A 21139-nucleotide genomic window follows, 5' to 3' on the forward strand; every position below is an offset into this window, starting at 1 on the left:
CGGACTTCTGGGAATTGGAGTTCCCTGAAGTTATGGCCCTGTGCCGCCGTCGCCCTCTGCTGGCAGCTGGCGGCGCAGGCTGGACACCCTGCCGCCGTCGCCCTCTGCTGGCAGCAGGCGGCGCAGGCTGGACACCCTGCCGCCATTGCCCTCTGCCGGCAGCAGGCGGGGCCAGCTGAACCCTTACAATTAATTATCAGGAGCCAACAGGTTTTATAAACAAATTAGGTTCAAAGTGATGTTTTAACTATTGTAAACTATTCTCTGTCCACTGGTGCTTTTCCATATGAAAAAAAAAGCATCATGAATCCTTCCGTACTAGATAATCAATTTCAATCTCAAACCTTCCTTTTTTATGTAAAGTCTTAGAAAAGGTTGCTTTCAAACAATTAAATGCATAACTAATATCAAACAAATTGTATGAGAAGTTTCAGTCAGGTTTTCGTTCTAACCATAGTACTGAGACAGCACTGGTTTGTGTTGTGAATGACCTCAGGCTCAGCGCTGATGCACAAAAAACCTATTCTGGTCTTATTGGAGCAGTTTTTGATACCACTTGTCACAAAATTCTAATCAACTGTCTTGAATACTGAGTAGGCCTTCTCAGGCACAATTTTAGAATGGTTTAAATTATTTAGTTAATAGACAGTTCATGGTTTCACTGGAAATCATTCATCCATGCATTTCTCGTGGAGTCCCACAAAGTTCAGTTTTAGTGCCTTTGCTTTTCTCTTTATGCATGTTACCTCTGGGTGAGGTCATTAAGAAACACACCAATTTTCATAGCTATGCTGATGACACACGATTATATATTTCCATTCCTTCTGACAATCAAGGCTCTAGGCAGGTTTACCAGCTGTATGTCATATTTCTCAGTGGATGTCGCAAAAATGTGTACCAATAAATTATTAAAAAACTGAAATGCTGATCCTTGTTACTAAAACTCAGAAAACTGCTTTAATGAGAAGCTTGGTTCTTTAGCTTCATGTACCAAACCAAAACATCTGGGTGTCATCTTAGTTTTATTTTATCCTGCATGTAAACGCAGTCGCTAAAGCACCTCTTTTGGCATTTGAGAAATATGGTTAAAGTTTGGCCTTTTCTACCTCAGAGCAATGTAGAGAAGCTTGTTTATGCATTTGTTACAAGCAGTATTGGTTATTGTAATGCTCTTTTCACTAGGCTTCCTAAGAAAACAATACATCCTCTACAACTCGTTCACAAAGCAGCAGCACATATCCTAACAAAATGAAAAAAGAGAGATCACATCACTCCCATTTTGAAAAAACTGCACTGGCTACCTTGCGTCTTTCAGGATAGATTTTATAGTTCTGCTACTAGTTTTTAAGGCTCTAAAAGACCTAGCACCCACTTACATCACAGATCACACATCGTAGGCATGTCTGTCTATGTTCCACCACATGAACTGCAGATAGGCCTGGGTGATTAATCGAAAAGTAATCGAAACAGACATTCACAACATCTAACCGACGTAATCTTGCCCATGTCGGTTATTTCGATTTTTTTTTAAATTCTGTTAGTCCTTTCCCCACTCTGTGTTCATGTACTGTCCCCTTAAAAACGTACTACTGCGCGTGTAGTCACATGACTCCACCACGTTCACTCTGCGACATGTAAGCTAAGGCTATGTTCACACAGCAGGTAAAAGTGGGCCAGATCTGATTTTCTCACCAAATGCAATTTTTTTGTTTGGCTGTTCACAATATCTTTTAAATGTGATCTGTACGTTGCTTCACGTGGCTCATCCAGAGGTAAACAATCATGACTATGAACAAACACCAGTCGCTCCCGGAGCTTTCAGTTTAATCTTTGCCAGCATCACAGGAGCGATCATGAAGCTTCATTGACTGACAGCTGGGCTCATCACCCAGAATGTGTTCGAGTTCGCCGTAAAAAGGGTGCGGTCACTTCTTTGGTTCACGTCCTCAGATTCTTTAAACTTTGCTTTCAGATTTTTAACTTTTCTTTGACGCAGCAGCCTCGTTCTCATACGGCCGTGTTCGGCCATTTCTTTCGAAATTTCCTCAAACATGGAGGTGTTTTGGATATGTCTCTTAATTTTTGTACAGAAATATCACCCTAAATGTTTATTAGGTCTCAGCAGCGTAAAATTATGATGAATGTCGAGTTGGATTGACGTATAAGCCATGTGTATTCTGATCTGGCTGTTGAGATGATTTACATTAAGATATGGAGAGCATATTTACAGTACAAACCTCATCAGCGAACTATGAGGGCAAATAAATAAATAAATGTTCATTAATCATAATCGAGGTAAACTAATTAACTGTGATATTGATTTGAGGTAATTTCGCCCAGCACTAACTGCAGATACTGGCCTTCTGCATATACCTTTCAGAAAATACAGAAAACGTGGAGAGACCTCTTTCAGTTATTATGCTTCTGAACTGTGGACCTAAATTTCACCTTTTATTTGCTCAGTGCACACTTAAGATGTATCTCTTTAGCTTAGAGTTTAATTAAAACTCTACGTCTCTTGGTATCTGTCTTTTTATTTGATCTGTATAAGTTTCTTATAAGATTTTAAATTAGTACTCATAATTTCTTGTATTACTGTTAAGCTTTATTACCTGTCCGTAAAGCACTTTGAGCTGCCACCAGCATGAAAAGTGCTATTTAAATAAAGATGATGATCATTATTATTATTATTATTATTATTATTACTATTATTGGTAGTAGTAGTAGTAGTAGTATTTAAATTTTTCCCCACATACACAGCAAGTACCAAAATCGCTGAGGGCAAGTGGTTAGATCTTAACACAAAGGTATAACACACAGTCAGCCGAAACTACTGCTTAAAAATCTTCATCTACTCACGTTATGAATCTTTCTTTGAGAGTAAAATTACTGAAAATTCTGTACCTTCTGCATATTAAGCCTAATCTCAGAGGTCCTGGTACTGCCATTTGCAAAGCGGATTTTGTCCAGGTTAGCAACTGACTCCTCTCCTGCATTCGCCATCAGGGGTGCAAGTTTCTCTCCTTTACAACAAAACAAGATGCATCAGACACAGTCCACAGCTTGCCAAATGAATTCCTGTATTTCCTATACTATTTTCCATATGACTGAACCTAAAAATTACATCAAATAAATATTGTAATGAACTAAAACCATGAGCATCTGCTAAATGGTTGTGGTTACCAGGAGTATTGTTCTCAGCAATGGTGAGGGCACAAGCACGCCCAAACACCACCAGATCCAGTAGCGAGTTGGCCCCCAGGCGGTTGGCACCATGCACAGAGGCACATCCAGCCTCACCACATGCATACAATCCTGGTACTACCTTATCCACACCATCCTTGTAGATGATGACCTATGGGGGAAATAATACAACCACATATAAAGTATTAATTAATTAAGGATTGTAACTAATGAAATTTTATTACACTATAGTAATGACTGTCATTTTGATGAGATGTATGGTTAATCAACTTAATAGCCAAATTTATTTGAACACTGAAAATGTACTTATCCATGGTCCCACAAACATGTTATTTTGTAGCTACTGTTGTGAGGTTGAGCAAGACTTAAGCTGGGCATACACACTAGCTAATGAAGCAAAAAGAGGCTAGCACACACACAGTGAGTTTCAGCTACAATGAAAAGCATCTTAAAACCCAAATCTTCTTGTTGTGAAACAAATAAAGCTAGTGTTGCTGCTAGTTGTGTAGCCCAAGCTAGCAGAAAAGAAAGAAAGAAACTTAAGATGGTATATGGAGAAATGGTGAGGTCAAGCAGACAAGAGTATGTAAAAATTGTAAGTGAAATTCAGCGCAGATGTCCTTGAGGACAGGCTGAAAAATTCCACTTCTAGCACAAATGACAACTTTGCTAATGTTTTGCAATGTTATTAATATTGTGATGTTCCAATAAAGTTATGACAAAAAACTAAATGCTGGCAACCAGATTATCATTCTTGCATATTGAAATAAGTATATGCATATTGAGTGTTAGAAATAAGAAAATCTGGAAGCAGCATGTACATAATCACAACTTCAGATTTATTTTATTTAACATAACATATGAATATGTATGTTTGTAAATATACCAGGAGTATGGATGTTACTTTTGTTTATATGTTGAGGAAATGTGATTGAGATATTGCGAAAATTTCAAATGAGGGAACACAGGACCCTGGGAATGTAGGACTGTTTCCAAAATTATAAGAGGGAATACAAGACCTGAGGAACATAGGGCCCTGGAAACATAAGGCTGTTTTTTTAAAGATTTCAATGAGAAAACCCTGGAAACATGCAGTGTCCATTCATGTCTCTTCACCTTTTTTCCTGTTGCATGAATCATTCATTAAATTACATTTGACCGCATTCAAACTACAGGACTTGAGAATGTTTTGAGTCGTAAAAAACATCCAGATTCAGACAGTGGAAACTTGCCAGAAGAGGCTAAAAATTGTGTAGTGTAGGCCCAGCTTTAAAGAACACCAAAATCTCATTCAACTTACTGTGAAATTGCAGTAAACAATGTCAAGTTTATCAAATTACCTAAATTTCTAGATTATTTAGTCTATAAACCCTTGGTTAAACAAACACTACAACCGATTTAATCTTCCAATGTGACCTTTGAAATTAGCAGCACATTCTCAACTGAGATATTTTCACAAAAACTGACTTGTGCACTACAATTTCTGATTGTGCTGAATGGATTTTTTCCTAGTTTTTTGCTAATACTGGATAAGGCCTCCTATTGCTATCAAAACAGCCTCAGTTCTTCATGGCATGGATTCCACAAGATGTTGGATACATTCCTTCAAAATTTTGGTCCATGTGGACAAGACTGCTTCATGTGATTTTTCAGGTGCACTATCATGCTGTGAATTTTCCATTCTACCACATCCCAAAGGCGTTCTGGATTCAGATCTGGTGACTGGGAAGGCAACTGAAGAATTCGTTGTCATGTTCATGAAACCAGACTGAGATGACTTTTGCTTTGCGACACTGGAACAATGACTGATCAGTATTAATGGGCCCCAAGTGTTCCAAGAAAACATTTCTTACACCATTACACCACCTCCAATCAGCCTTGTCTTGAGACAAGAAAAGATGGGTCCATGGATACAGGCCAGGCTACATTTTTCCAGTCTTCAGCTGACCAGTTTTGATGAGCCTGTGCCCACAGCAGCCTCAGCTTTCTGTTCTTGACTGTCAAAAATAGAACCCAATGTGGGCCTCTACTGTTGCAGCCTATCTGCCTCAAGTGTCAACATGTGCTTTTCTGATCACCACAACTGTACAGAGTGGTTATTCGAGTTAGCCTTTCTGTCAGCACAAACCATTGTCCGTTGACCTCTCTCAACAACAAGGCATTTCAGTCTATATAACTGCCACTCACTGGATGTTTTTCTTTATTGCACCATTCTCAGAAACTCTAGAGACTGAAAATCCCAAGAGATCAGCAGTTACAGGAATGCCATGGTCAAAATCGAATTTTTCCTCCATTCTAATGGTGGAAGTGAACATTACTGAGGCTATTGGTCCGCATCTACATGATTTTATGCACTGCACTGCTGCCACACAATTGGCTGATTTGATAATTGGATGAATAAGTAGGTGTATAGGTGTTCCCAATAAAGTGCTTGGTGAGTGTGTAAAGTTTGTCCAACCTTGCAAAAGTAGCTGTGAAACACCACATTTGTTGATGAAGCATAGATATCGCTATAATATATTTCTATACTACCTCTCTCAGAAAGAGGGCTTGAATACCTGTCCCTTGTAGTTGGTGGGGATGCCACCCATGTTGTAGTGGACTGTGGGCAAGACAGGGATGGGCTCTTTGGTGACGTCCACTCCAGCAAATATCATAGCGGTTTCTGAGATTCCCGGTAGACGGGCAGCAAGCTGCTGAGGTGGGAGGTGGTGGAGCTGTAGGTAGACATGGTCCTTCTCTGGCCCTACACCTCTAAGCAAGGACAATGCATTAACAGTTTAAAAGACATATCTTGCATATAACTCCTTAGTCTCAGCCCACCAAAATGCAGTGCAGTAACAGTGCAGCGTTGTTTTTATTTTCGGGTTGACACAGTACAACCTTTTATCGAACAAGTGTTTTCAGCAAAATTGGTAAATGTTACATGTACGCTAGTACTTGTTAATACCACTAGTGGTCTGGTGAAAGCACATTCTCAAAAAGGAATTTATTTTTTCTTTGTCTTATCAGCCTTGTTCTCTATTATTTAACCTTGACCTTAAATTGCCGAGCACTAATTGAAACAACAGCACATACAAATTATTTAGAGCAAAAACAGTATTTAGTATGAAAAACCTGGAAATATCATACCTTCCCTCACGAATTTCAATTGTCATGGCGCGTGACACCACATCCCTTGAGGCTAGGTCTTTAGCATTGGGAGCATAGCGTTCCATAAACCTCTCACCTTCACTGTTGATTAAGATTCCACCTTCCCCGCGACAGCCTTCTGTGATGAGGCACCCAGCCCCATAGATACCTAGAAGGAGTACTTCAAAGTTTATACGAAACCAGAGACTGACTGAGGACAGTGGTACTGGGAAACTGATATTTATATCCAAGCTGATCAGGTACAAACCCTATTTCAAAAAAGTTGAGACAGTAGGTGAAACGCAAATAAAAACAGATAGCAGTGATTTAGAAATCTACTTTGTCCTGTATTCAAACAAAAACAGTACAAAGTCACTGTTTTAGTAAATAATTATTCTGAACTTGATGCATGCAAATTGGGGTCAGGAGCACTTTCAGAAGAAGTGCTTGGGTATACAAGGAGAATCCAGGAAAAGTATCCTAGTCCCTTATGAGCAAGCATGTGTTGAGGCTCACCAACTACCAATAACGTCCCTCAAACAGCAATTGCAAAGACTTTTTTGTTCCCTCTACAGTGCATAACATCAAAAGATTCAGGGAATTTGGAGATATTTCTGTGCTTAAAGTGCAAGACTGAAAACCACAACTGAATAACTTTGACCTTTAACCTGGTATATTTACAAACATACAAAAACTAGCATGCTTTTTTTACTGATATTAAGTCAACCTTTCTTTCTGCCTTCTACATGTCTTTTTCAGGGAGGTTTAGCTTATTTACAAGTATGGGTGCTGGAATGCCCTGCCTGCAGTACAGAACTTTCTATATATAACATTATGTTTAACAGAAGAGTGGCACAAAAGTCCCCAAAGAATGAAGTGTTATTAAAAGGAAAGGTGATTTAACACAATGGTGAACATGCTCCTGTCCCAACTTTTTGGAATGTAATGCAAGCAAGTTTAGAATGAGCATATATACATAAAAAAAATACTCATAAGGTATGACATAAAATATTTTATTTTTGTACCACTTTCAGTTGAATACAGAACTCACTAATCACTGCTTTCTGTTTTTATTACCATTTCACATACTATCTTAACTTAGTAATTGTATTTGTACACTGAAAATGTAAACTCATGGTTGTAACAGTTTGCCACATTAAAATGAAACAACTTGTTAGGATGTTTCAACATTTTATCCAAGACAGGATAGAATATTACTAGCATCCTTATGTGCTAGTTAAGCTTTAATGGTAAATAGATATGATGAATAACATGTCATATTAGTAAAACAAAAATGAGCGCTATAGCTAAATCTGGCACAATTACATCATAAAACAATGATGTTGTTTAGTGTGTATAGCAGGGGTGCACAACTCCAGTCCTGGCCACAGTTTGGTAGTTTCCATGCTCAAACACACCCACTAAACCTGGCAATTAAGAAATAAGTTGCAACAGGTGTGTTTGAGCAAGTAAATCACCAAATATGTGCTGGATTCCGGCCCTTCAGGACCAGAGTTGTGCAACCCTGGTGTAGAGTCACAGCAGTACTGTGTATAACATGTTAGGTGCAAAACTAGATTTTTCCAGAATTTCTGTATAATTAATTCACTGATATGTAAACAACACCATTCAGACTAGTTTAACATGAAATAATGCATTTGGAATTTCTTTACAATAGCAATGAAACAGGGGCATAATGTCTACAACACAAATTTTGTACATTTTACTTTTATCTAAAATGAGAGATGCATGTTTTACGAATCTTTAAATGTGATCATGGTAAAACAGGATTAAATCCCACATGGAAAAAGGTGAATTGTGCAAGAGGGCAGGGTTGATGTGGAACCGAAAATCTTCATTGTTGGTGATGCACAACACAGTCATTGTGTACCACGTCATAATACCATGGTTCTATGACAACCAAAATCTACACGTAAATGAGCTCATACATACTAAAGACTTGTGCAAAGTGGCTGCCAAAATGGACACAGTTCAAAGAAACCAAAACAAACAAACCATAATTCTCTAAAACACAGCTGCCAAGTTTAAGAGAAGCAATATTGAAATATAATAGTAAAATTGTTGTAATGATCCTTTTAATGTTGTTTATAACTTATAACAAAGGAAAATTATATATAAAAATGTATTCTCAAATTTCAACCTTAATTTGTAGAAATTATATTTTAACACAAGATTTCCTAATGCAAAGAATTAGTCTTTTTCCAACTCATAATTGCAGGAACAATTTTACTAACATGAATTTAACATGTGCTATTATTTTACAATAAAATACAAATTGACATGCTGAAATTCTAATTACTATGGCAAGCTGTTTTAGCTTTTATCTCTTATTTATCTTGATCTCAGAAAATGGGAGGCAAATCCAGCCAAAAAAGAAATTAAAATGAAAACAAAATGTGAATGCAAACCTTTGTCATTTCTTTTTCCAAACATCTGTGCAAATATCCTGACAAAACTGAAAATGAAATGAAATACCTACATTTGCAATTTAATTTTTCACATAAGCACGAGTCATTTGTGACAAAAAAAAAAAATTAAACAACTAATTGACATTTCATTTTAGTCATTATTATGGTATTTCAATGACCATTTCTGAAATGGAAAAGCTAACAGAGAAAAAAAAATTCAAGCTTAATTTTGGCTTTGCCTTTTCTTGCATAAAATGTATCAAAGCTAAAATCAAAATGCAAAATGGATAAATAAACAGCAACGTGACAGTTTTCAGCGTGGATGTGCTTTAAGTGTAGGAATAAAAAGGCAATGCAAACGAACACAAGCGCCATCTGCTGGTGATTCTCGAGAAACACCGTCATGTTTTAGATCTGGTGTAACTGAACATCAGATCAAACGCCTTCAGACCAAATGGCCTCAGAAAAAGGTATTGCTATTGCTATTAAAAAGAAATAAGAACGTAAACACTGCATTTCGATTTTAGTTTTGGCATGTATTAGGCATTTCATGAAATAAAGGCAAAGCCAAAGTGAAGCTTGGATTTTCTTTTCTCTACTAGCTTTTTCATTGTAAATATGGCCAAGAAATAACAGAATAATGACAAAAATGAAATGACAAATAGTTGTTTTAATTTTTTTTATTTTTGTCGTATTTAAGTTTGTTACATTTAATTCTTGATATCAGGAATATGACATGCACATGTAAAAATTAAAATCTGATTAGTAAATGTTAAATTTCGACTAGTAACAATTCAATTGCTTTACTAGTAAACATTTTTAAACGTGCAAATTAATTCCTTTGTAAAATACATTATAAACAGGATTAAAAGCTAAAGCAGCTTACCATAAAATCTAATCGGACCTGTAGTTATAATCGGAACATGTCAAATCTTCACTTATTTGGATTGTGCCAGTTAAATCTGCTAATCTGAAATTCTGCTCAAGCCTTCCTTCTTGTGTACTCCCACAGTAACAGTTATACACTTTGCCGGGGTTAAACTACAGCTGGTTGCTTCTGGCACATGAAAAAGAAGGAAAAGCGTAGCCACATACCACATTATGCAAGCGATAAAACACACCAGTAGTCCTCATTTAATTCTAGCAATACTACTATTACTAATACTACCGGCTAACATTACTACTTGCTCTAAACGAGACAATAAATCTGGTAGTTTTCTCCAGCTCTCAGTGCCACAGTGGTAGTGAGAACAGTCAAACAACCAAAGATATCCAGCCAATAGCGTCCTGTGGCCAGAAACTGACCCTCAATGAAGGACTAGAGGATAACACATCAGTCACCAACAGATGAGTTATCATTAACTTTACTTCTACAAGGCAGACTAACACGACATGTGTGTCTTATAGAGTGGACAGTAAGTCTACACAGTGTATAAAACTCCAGCAACACTGCTGTGTCTGATCCATTTGTACCAGCACAACACAGACATGTCAGTGTCAGCGGTGCTGAGAACAATCAACCACTCAAAAATAAGACCTACACAGTAGCAGTCTGCACTGGTGCCTTGACAACTGACGAATGCAGTACAGGAAAGCTAACAAATAATGCAGAAAAACAGATGGACTACAATCATTAATAGTAAAACTACAAATATGATAAGTGGACCTGATAAAATAGACAATGAGCGTAGAGGTGTACTTAATAATGGGACCAGTGAATGTTCAGAAACAAATGAAGACTATAGCTTGAAAATTATTTTAAACTAAATTTTTTCTTTATTTTAATTTCATGTCCCCACTTGCACTTAACTATACTTCTTATTGTAAGCATACTGCGTATGTTCAACAAGATGTGTGACTGACCTGTGGGGTGGAATTGCACAAACTCCAGGTCTTGACACGGCAGACCAGCACGGGTTACCATGGCATTACCATCTCCTGTGCTTGTGTGGGCTGAGGTGCAGCTGAAATATGTGCGGCCATAACCACTGCAGAGAAATTTTTGTTTGGTTTACATTATAATTCATTCAAAATGCTAAATGTGTAAATGCAAAGGGGTGTTACATCAGTTTTTAAAATCAGTTTATTTCTTTTTTAATCAAAAAGCATTAACTAGGTTTCCACAATTAATCACAAATTGATGGCTGAGCTCTGTAAATAGTTCATTGTGAAAAGCTGCACTTTGTGTTGCAGCGCATGTATTTAGAGTTGCACCGATACTGTACTAGTGCCAATACTGGCTCCCAAACGCAGCATCAGTGTCAGTGACGGGGATACAGATACCTTTGACCGATACCACAAAGCAATTTCTGATGCTAGTAGGCAGAGCTCAACACATCAACAGTATTGACAAGTAGCAGCAAGAATGCTCATCTATAAAGCCAGTATTTTGTGGAAACGCAATTGTAGAGGGTAATATACCAACTAGAATTCTATATAAGCTATTGGTTTCACTGATATGTCACAAATACCCCACACAATGCAACATATAAAGTGTTAAACATGCTAACGTAAGCTGTCTAAGCAAGGCTTCTTTTCGTTATCACTCATCTGCCGCTGTACAGTCAGTTACAGTCTAAGTTAATGTTAGTCCAAGTTGTTGTTGAGGGAGTGAATATAAGGGAAGGAACTGCTTGACTCTTGCGGTAATGACAGCCTTGGTTTAGCCTTTAGCATAGCAGCCCGCTTGCTGGTCCCGTGTGTTCACTCGCACCGCCTGTGGTGCACCTCCATCGGTCAGCTGCATCACGCAGCGGCAGGGCATCAGATTTTGCTTCAACAAAGACACTTGCAGCTGAACGGCTGCTAATAACAGCGTAAATGACTAATCTTCACTAAATTCAGAGTCTGATGCTCAGAGATGTAAGCATGAGTGAACGAGATGCACATATCACATAAATGACTCGAGAAATTTGGATGAAGGCAAACCATTTTTGCCAAGCTAGAGAAGTTGCTGCATGCTTACGTGTACAGACAGTGTACAGGTTTATCTACTTATTGTTCAGTTGTTTTTAACGGTTTTTCACAAAAAAATTACATTTAATTGATTTGTCAAACATAGTTCTTATTACAAATTATATAATAACGCTAATTACAGAAATCATTTTTAAAAGAGACAGCTTTCACACATCATGGTGCTATATTACCCAGCTGTTCTTGGCCACAGCCATGCCGTACACAAGCAGAGCTTTCTCTTTACTAACAGCATGTTTGCTACCCAGCTCATGTCTTTCAGCTCTTTCTGCTCACACATACATACCGGGTGGATACTCTCCCTGCTGTTCACAATAACAGCACTTATATTACCCAGTGAATAATGCTAGAGAACAAATAACCTATATTTAACATGTAAAAACATTTTTAAAACATGCTACACTAGTTTGCCACTTCTGCAAAAATAATGCACCCACACACCTCTCCACTGGTATCTGTATCCACAACAAAGGATAGGTTCGGGACTGGGGGCGCCAGGATTGGTGCACTCGTTAGGGTTTGCTTTATGGTCTCAAAAGCTGAGAGTCCTCTGAATAGTTGAATTCTTGGTGTTTCTGGAGTAACTTGTACAAAAGGGCAGCACCCTCACACAAACTTCCAGTAATAAGAGGCCAACCCTAAAATGCTTTTTAATTGTTTTCGCTCTGTGAGGGAGGGCCACTCGCGCATGACGTGCACTTTGTTCCGTCAAGTACCAATTCCCTCACCACAGTGCCTAAGGAATGTCAGTTTTTTGATCAGGAATCGGGTGTAATTTCAGTCCTGGTGCCCTGGTTGTATCTTGCACAAAACAGTCACAGCAGAGTTGAAAGAACTTCCATGGACCAGTATGTCATCAAAGAAGATTAGGCACTCCTGTAATGGAACACCCTCCAGTGCCCCCTCCATTAAGAGATCAAAAGGTCGCTGGGGCACTACAAAGTCCGAAAGCAAGAATCTTAAAATGCCACAACCCACTAACTGTGCAGAACGCTGTCTTGATCTGGCTCCCTGGGATAGCAGGACCTGCCTGTACCTGCTTCTGAAATCTGAAGAAAAAACCAGAAGGATCTGGCCACTAGGTCCAGATATTCATCCACATGTGGGATGGGACAGGAGTCTTTCTACACAGAAGCACCACTCATGTCCTTTCCATAACTACAGGTGAAGCCCAGGGGCTTTCCAAAGGCACTATGATGTCTGCATGCTGGATGTTTTCCAAACCTTGATCTGCATCTTCCTGTTGACCTGAGGAAGGCATTATGGCCACTGCTGCAAAGGTTTAGCATCCCCTGTGTTGATATTGTGCTGCACTAAGTGAGTCTGTCCCAGGTCCTCATCACCAAATGCAAAGCAGCCATGAACCTCTATCAAGATCTATTGCTGCTCTTTATCTCACTGGTGCTCTTTTTTCAGCTTTCCCTTACGGCTGCCATTCTATTCTTCTCTGCTTGGTGGGGCCTGGTTCGGTGGTGTGTGGGCTGCTGGGCTTGCAGTGTGCTTCGGAGAGGGGACAGCTCTTCTGGGCGAAGGGGCGTCGACTTTGCTGGCTGCTGCTGTTGCTGAGTCACACTGGACGAATATGCCATGGAGGTCAGTAGTTTAACGCCTTATCAACCGCTGAAGGTCAGTTATTTCTTTGGCTAACCTGCATGTGGGGGGAGGGATGCCACTGCCTTCCACCCAGCATGCCACAACTCTTCGGGACAGCATACTCTTCCCCCTGGTCTTCTGGCCTGGTTCTTTGCAGCGTCTTCTCATCCCCTGCTGGGCTCGCCTCCCTCTGCTGCCTCTGAGCTCTCTTGGTGCTCTGCCAGATCTTTGCTCCGGGCATCCGGTGGTTTCATCACAAAATGACCACCCTTTAAGCTTAATGTGGCACTTTCTAGGTCCAACTGAAAATGTCCAGGCCAAGAATGCATGCCATGCACGTAAGCTATTCAGACTAAGAGGCACATATTCTTGCCTCTGACTGTCAAGGTCAACCATCCTTTCTCCTCACTGGTGCTAGCTCACCAGTCACTGTGTGGAGATTGCTGTATCTTCCAGCTCAAATCCTGATGTGAATGCAGGGGCCAGCAGTGTCCTGTTCAAAGTGACCACCAATGGACAAGCATTACCCTGATGCCCTGATCAGCCCATATTAAGTTCTGGTGGCCCTATACCACTGGCTGTATGGCAGCGAGTATGGTTAGCATTCAAATCATCATCTCTGCCCACACCGGCTTCGCTGACCCAGTTGACTCCTCTGCAACTCTGACTGCAGGACTGGTAACACATCTGTGCACCATGCAGCTGCTGACAACACCATTTTTCACTTTCCAGCACCAACTTCAGGGCCTCTGGTAAGTCACTTGGGCAGACCAGCCTTGTGTGGATGCACAAATCATTTGGAGACAGTGCCATGATTAACTGTTTTGGCATGTGAGGAGGTGGCATGTGAGAATAAGCCTGTCTAGATGAAGTTGCAGTATCGTCATCTAGGGATTTTAATGGTTCTTATCCGTTGGCAGTTACAAAGCTCAGACCAGAAAAGCTCGGATCAGAAACAATGCCCAAAACATCTCCAGAGTGCCCTGACCAATGCTCTGTAATCAAATCTCGCTAGGGTCTAGCAATAGCAAGCAAGATAATGCATCATCAGTCAAACAAAGCATCTCATGAGACCACTCAAACGACTTAGCTACCAGTTCAAATTGTACAATCCATCTTACTGGAGTATTTTGGAGTCTTAATGCTTGCCACTAAATGCTGTACATGGGTGCTGTCATCATTATATCTGCACCCAAGTTTCTAGCTAATATCACAGAAGCCAGGGACAGCACACAGTGGCAGCTAGCATCAAAGCTAGCCAGCACTTCCAAGCTTGGCTCTTCTTTCACCATCACTGCTCTCCCTCGGTGGCAGCAATGCTCTTGAAGGTGCATAGTTGTCATTGGCCTCTTCTATTTTCATACAGCATAATATGTAGCTTAGCTGTTAGTGGCTGGATGATCAGAGTCCCTCCCAGCGAAACTTTGGAACCGTATAAATATCCTGACTTTAGTTAGGTAGGTGAGACAGAGTTAGGTACCGGTATTAGAAGTAGCTGATACTCAAGGGTCAGGAATCTGTATCGGAAGGGGAAAAAGTGGTATTGGTGCATCTCTGTGTGTACTCCTTTCAAGTTGTGGTACAACCCCATTTCCAAAAAAGTTCGGACGCTGTGCAAAGTGTAAATGAAAACAAAATGCAATGATGTCCAAATCATTTAAACCCTATATTTGTTTGAAAATAGTACAAAGACAACATATCAAATGCTGAAACTGATAAATGTTATTTTTTATTTAAAAATATAGGCCCATTTTGAATATTATACCAGCAACACGTTCCAAAAAAGTTGGGAAGGGGGCATGTTTCATCACCTCTTCTTTTAAAAACACTGTTTGGAAACTGAGGAGACCGACTGCTGTAGTTTTGAAAGTGAAATGTTTTCCCATTCCTACTTGGTATAGGATTTCAGCTGCTCAACAGTTCAGTGTTCCCTTTGTTGTATTTCTTGTTTCATAAAGTGCCATATGTTTTCAGTGGGTGACACATCTGATCTGCAGATAGGCCAGTTTTGCACGCTAACTTTTATACCATAAAGCCATGCTGCCGTAATACATGCAGAATGTGGTTTGGTACGGTCTTGCTGAAATAAGCTAGACCTCCCCTGAAAAAGACGTCTGTGCCCACACAGAGTGGTGAACCCCTCCTCATCTTTACTTCTGAAAGACTAAGCCTCTCTGGGATGTTCTTTTTCTACCCAGTAATGTTACTTGACCTGTTGCCAATTAAGCTTCAGGTCTTATTTTTTTAGCATTACACAACTTTACCAGTCTTTTTTTCCCCCCTTCCCAACTTTTCTGGGACATGTTGCTGCTATCAAATTCAAAATGGGCATTTTTTTTTCAAAAAACAATAACATCTCAGTTTCAACATTTGATATGTTGTCTTTGTACTATTTTCAAATAAACATAGGGTTTAAATAATCTGCACATCACTGCATTTTTTTAATTAACATTTTGCACAGCATCCCAACGTTTTTAGAAATGGGGTTGTACAAATTTTTGATGTATTCACTGTGAACATTCCAGATTCTCAATCTTAGCATTTCCAAACAGTTCACTTGTTTTAAATAATGATGGTACTTTTTCACAGTAATACATAATTGCAATCACCATCTCTTTTAATGACCACTATTATTTTCATAATCATGCACCCTTAGTGTTATATTAACATCAAGAATTTGCTGTTTTAGGGGCTTTGTGCCAAAATGCATTTTTGATGAATAACTCAGGCACAAATGGTCCAGATTATGTAACAAAAATAAAAATCCAAGCTCCCTACAGATTTCACATACGCTACAGGACCTGGAGACATGTATTTTCCTCTTACCCCGTGGCAATGACTGTGTTCTTGGCCCTTAAACGGTGGATAGAGCCGTCCTCCATGCACAGGGCAATGACTCCTCTGCACTCTCCTTCCTCCATCAGTAGATCCAGAGCAAAATATTCCACAAAGTAGCTTGTGTCATACCTCAGGGACTATTGAACAATAGATAAATTCAGGGTCAGAATCCTTTTAATTGTAAGATTTAATAAAGATCTGATAAATATTTTTTTACCCAGGCTAATTTCTTGATGCTTTAATGCACTTATATAATAAAACAGGTATATTTACAAGTATAAATTATAGGCCTCATTCATGAAATGTATGTAGATTGTGGAAAAAAAAAAGGACCTTACCCAAACTTTACACCAGATTCACATATGGGGTGTAAACAGCCAATTTGCTATTACAATGTGTTCATGGTAATGAATGCCAACCGTTCTGAAAATCAGGCATGCACATGGTTCTTTATTATTAGCATTATTCATTACAGTTAGCATATAGTTACCAGAATCCATGCCCATGAATTGCAAATGGCTACTATACAAGTGAGCCATCAGACTCACTAAAGGCACTGAGGGCAAGTAATACGCAAGCATATCTGCGCATGGAAACACAAAGAAAAATATTACTACTCATGCACAAGGACAAACCCTCTCCTAAAAACAAACAAAAAAAGTTACGTCAGTGAACGCAAGGCTTATTATATCAAAGACTGATACACACACAAACAAAAATATTCAGCTCTCAACACAACCCTGCCCATGATTCCATTTGATTATAATTCCTCGGGGAATTTAAAATTTAATCACAATATCATTCAACTGTTTTGGTAAATTTATTTTTAAAAACACACAAAACAGACATCTGGTGGCAAGATGGCAGTGTAGAACATACATTGTTTTACTTTATGCATTTTTAAAAAGTCAGCTTTATTGTTATTTCTTCAAGGCAGATGTGTTGAAAGGAGAACAAAATGTAGTTTCTTCAGGACACAATGCTTTTAACACAGAACAGCAGCAGACAACAACGCAGACAGATAAATACAGACAAACACTATACAATAAATTCTTCTCTAAATATACTACAATTATAAACCATTCAGCACAGGACAATAGAGAAAACAGACCAGCTGTTGGTCCACAGCAGCAATAATAGTTGTACTGTTCATCAATGCACTGATAATCACAGTTTTTGGCAATGCAACCATAAAGAAAAATAAAAGCGTAAAAAATGTACAGAATAAAGTGACTGCACATAATGTGAGTGAGATTAAAATTTCAGAGTAAACTGCCTGAGCGTGGAAGTTAAAGTGCAACAAATCAACTGAGTAGTATGGCTGAGGTAGCAGTTTAGTGAAAATGTTCAAACGTCCATCAGGTAGATCCGTTCAACAGTCCAGATGACTGCAGGAAAAAGCTTTTCATAAGTCTGGAGGACTTGGTCCTGATGCTCTGTAGCCTTCTTCCAAGAAGGTAGTGACATTAACATTCCAATGTGATAGATGCAAGGGACACTTTCTGATGCTGCATGCTTTTATTTTACACTGTTTGGTGTAGATGAACCTAATGACAGGGAAGCTTGACCCAGTGATTGACTGTGCAGTCTTCACTATCTGCTGCAGTGCTTTCCTGTCTGAGACAGAGCAGTCTCTATACCAGACAGTGATGCTGCAGGTCAGGATGCTCACTAAGATGCTTTTGTAGAAGCAGTTCAGAATAGGTGTGCACAGGCCAGCCCTCTTCAGTCTCCTTAGGATGCAGAAGCGCTGTTGTGCCTTTCTTTACTAAGGAGGTGGTGTTCAGTGGCCAGGAGAGATTTGTCACTGATCTGCAATTCCAGGAACTTGAAGCTGCACACTGTCTCCACTGCTGTACCACTGATGTGCAGAGCGGTCTGTAAAGTCTGTGTTCTTCTAAGGTCTACCATCTCTTTTGTCTTGGTCACATTCAGAGAGAGATTGTCTTCATTCCAGAACACCAGCTGCCTCACTTCCCCTCTAAAGACTCTCTCATCATGGAGATGAGCACCACAACTATAATATCATCAGCAAACTTAATGATGTAATTGCTCTGTTGTTTGGTGACGCAGTCATTAATGTGCAGGGTGTACAGCAGAGGAATCTGTACAGAGGCCTGGAGACTGTGTGGGATAGTCTGTTCTGGATCTTGACTGTCTGAGGTCTGTTACTCAAGAAGTCTAGAACCCAGTTACAAAGAGATGACAGAATGGATTGCCTAACGTGTGTCATAAAGCAGCTGCTTGCAGAACTTTATAACCTTTGGGGTTGGGACAGTAGCCTGCTCCAGGAAGATGTTAAAGATGTCCGTGGAGACAGCAGCTAGCTGGTGGGCACACTCCTTGAGCACACAGAAATGTGGTCAGGGCCTGCAGCTTTACGTGGGTTTGCCCTCAGCAGGGTTGTCCTCACATCAGTTGCATTTACAAACAGCAAAGGGGAGGCAAGATCCTCACTGCTGCCTGAGTATTGGATGCTTCCAAATTAACACAGAAGCCGTTTAAAGCATCCAGGAGGGCAGTGTCACTGGTGTAGGTGGGTCATTGGTTGTGAAGGGTTCCTGTATTTTCAGAGCATATGAAGCCTTGGCTCTCTTGATGCCAGCAGTGAGGCTGTTTCTATCAGCCCTGAGGGCTGCTCTGTCACATGATCTGAGGGAAAGCTCTGTATGCTTCCTTTGTGTTGGTGTAAACATGGTCTGGATAATTATCTCTCCTTGCTTGGATGGTAACATGTTGGTAAAATTTGGGGAGAATGTTCCTGAAATTTACATGGTCACCCACAACAATAATTCATCTCTCAGGGTATTTGTTTGAACTGAGCAGAGTGCTCTCTGCAAGTGGCTGAGGGACTCTGCGCCACCTTGTCTACTTATTGCATGGCTCCAATTCTTCCAGGATGTGGAGCGGATTCTAAAAAGAGCCGCAAGAGCTAAAAACACTCTTTCAAGAATAAAGTTGCAAAATTTTGAGAATAAAGTCGCAATATTTTGAGAAAAAAAGTCATAATATTTGGAAGATGAAGTGGACTAACTGTAAGGGGGCTGCTGTAACACGTTGAGGTCTCAGTTGCTGTACTGGCGCCGGAGTTCCTGTCTCTTCGTGGATCATTTTGATTATCATTCTCATTGTCTGCGAAACTTCATGCCCTCTTTGAGTGGCATGAAATGTAGCCTTGATAGCCATGTAGACGACCCTGCCTGCAATTCTCCTTCAACAAAACAGACAGACCGTTTCCTCCGAGTCCGTCTGGCTCTTTATTCTAAATTAACAGTTTCCTGCTCAGCCATTTCAGCCATTTCTTATACTAATAACAGGCTGGTGCTGATGTGCAGGAGAGCCAGGGAGACTGAGTATTTCTTTATGGGTGAAATCGATATGAAAGTATAACTCCACCAACTCCCCAACGCCCCTCATTTTAACACCAGGAGGTGCTGCCTTCCATTTTCAAAGCCTTTGGTCACAATATTGCCACCTTTCCGCGTATTAATGCCACTTTGTCATAATTCTATGACTTTTTTTCTCAAAATATTACAACTATTCTCGAAGTCTACTATTTTTATTTTTATTAGCAGTGGCCCTAAAACGCCGTCATATGGTTCAACCTCAGTGCATCAGCGTAAAATTTTGGGAGTGCCTATGCCAAAATAAATGATGGAACTAACCTAACTTTGTGTAAATAGACCACAATATAGAACTATGCACATATATGCACTTGTGACTGGCATGGGTCTTTTTTCTGAATTTATACAAACACTATTTCATGTTATAGTAAATTTCTTTTGCTAGTTTATGTTTATGAACAGAGACCTTCACATGGAATATAGTAACTTGTTTAAAGCAAGTTTTTATTAAATTTAAACTTGTAACCAAGTAGCAAATAATTCTTAAACTGGAACGTTGCTTGTTATTTCATAGCCACTTGGTTCTACCTAATGGAAATTGTTTGCCTTCAGTGTTTTGTGCTTATGATAACTTTAATAGACATCGGTGACAAACTAATTCATGACATTCTATTAAAAGATTGGTTTACCAAGAGTGACACTAGAGTATTTTCACCTAAAATGAGTTAATGAAGCAAGAGTCTTGTTACAAAAATAGTAATAGGACATTAGAGTCATAATTAATCTTATAGTACTTTTACTTTCGATACTTAAGTACATTTGAAGGCAAATACTTTTGTACTTTTACTCAAGTGGAGGTCTAAAGGGAGGACTTCTACTTTTACTGCAGTAATATTTTACCTAGGGTATCTCTACTTTAACTCAAGTACATGACTTTTGTACTTCGTCCACCACTGTTTAAAACAGAGTGAGGGGCCTGTTGTGAGGAACTCCACAGGAAAGGTTGAGGCTGATCGATCCAGCTAAACTAAAAGATTTAGATCAGTGTTCAGCTTTTAACAGATTCTCTGTTAGCTATGTTTATTTTCAACCTTTTCCATATTCTTCTCTTTTAATGTTAGTTACACTTTATAATACTTATATATGCCAGACAATGTGTAGCTTCATTTACCGATTTCAAGGGATGGGGAGGGGCTATCCCTTGAGAGAATGTTGCAGTTATGGTTATAAATTGGTGGTGCATATTTTTTACTAGTTTATTTTCACTTTAAATGCTATGTAAAATAAGAAGAAAAACTTCCAGAAATGAGACTCACATTTATATCTTCGAATGCTAAAGTTAAAAGGCATATAACAAGTACAGTACAAACACCCAGAAAAAAAGTTCAACAGTTATATCTTGGAACGCTAAAGGTGTACACAGGTACTGTGCTACCTCATCTGATTATTTTTCTCCATGAAACTCACATTAAACATACCAAAAATACTCTGGCATCTGCTATGGGCCGCGCTGACGTGAGGGAAGCCACTGGCTCTGGAGCCGTATATGCCGCGCCAGAGCCGGTTGATGATCCCTGGGGCAGACAAGCTATCAGGCTGAGGGCAGCATGGCTTTTCGTGGGTGAA

The 21139-nt window shown here is 39.5% G+C and overlaps 1 protein-coding gene across 1 annotated transcript in view; it reads right to left on the reverse strand.

Annotated features, from left to right (window-relative positions):
- sdha (succinate dehydrogenase complex, subunit A, flavoprotein (Fp)) overlaps window positions 1-21139 on the reverse strand; it is a 69746-nt gene that overhangs the window by 14070 nt on the left and 34537 nt on the right. Inside the window, exons 6-11 of the mRNA XM_036567059.1 lie at window positions 16158-16306; window positions 10629-10753; window positions 6337-6505; window positions 5763-5958; window positions 3184-3355; window positions 2905-3023 (exon numbers count right to left, since the gene is read on the reverse strand). Coding sequence (XP_036422952.1) covers window positions 2905-3023; window positions 3184-3355; window positions 5763-5958; window positions 6337-6505; window positions 10629-10753; window positions 16158-16306 — 930 coding nt within the window. The remainder of the gene's footprint in view (window positions 1-2904; window positions 3024-3183; window positions 3356-5762; window positions 5959-6336; window positions 6506-10628; window positions 10754-16157; window positions 16307-21139) is intronic.

The sequence above is a fragment of the Colossoma macropomum genome, unplaced genomic scaffold (assembly GCF_904425465.1).
Source record: "Colossoma macropomum unplaced genomic scaffold, Colossoma_macropomum, whole genome shotgun sequence".
Taxonomy (NCBI): Eukaryota; Metazoa; Chordata; class Actinopteri; order Characiformes; family Serrasalmidae; genus Colossoma; species Colossoma macropomum.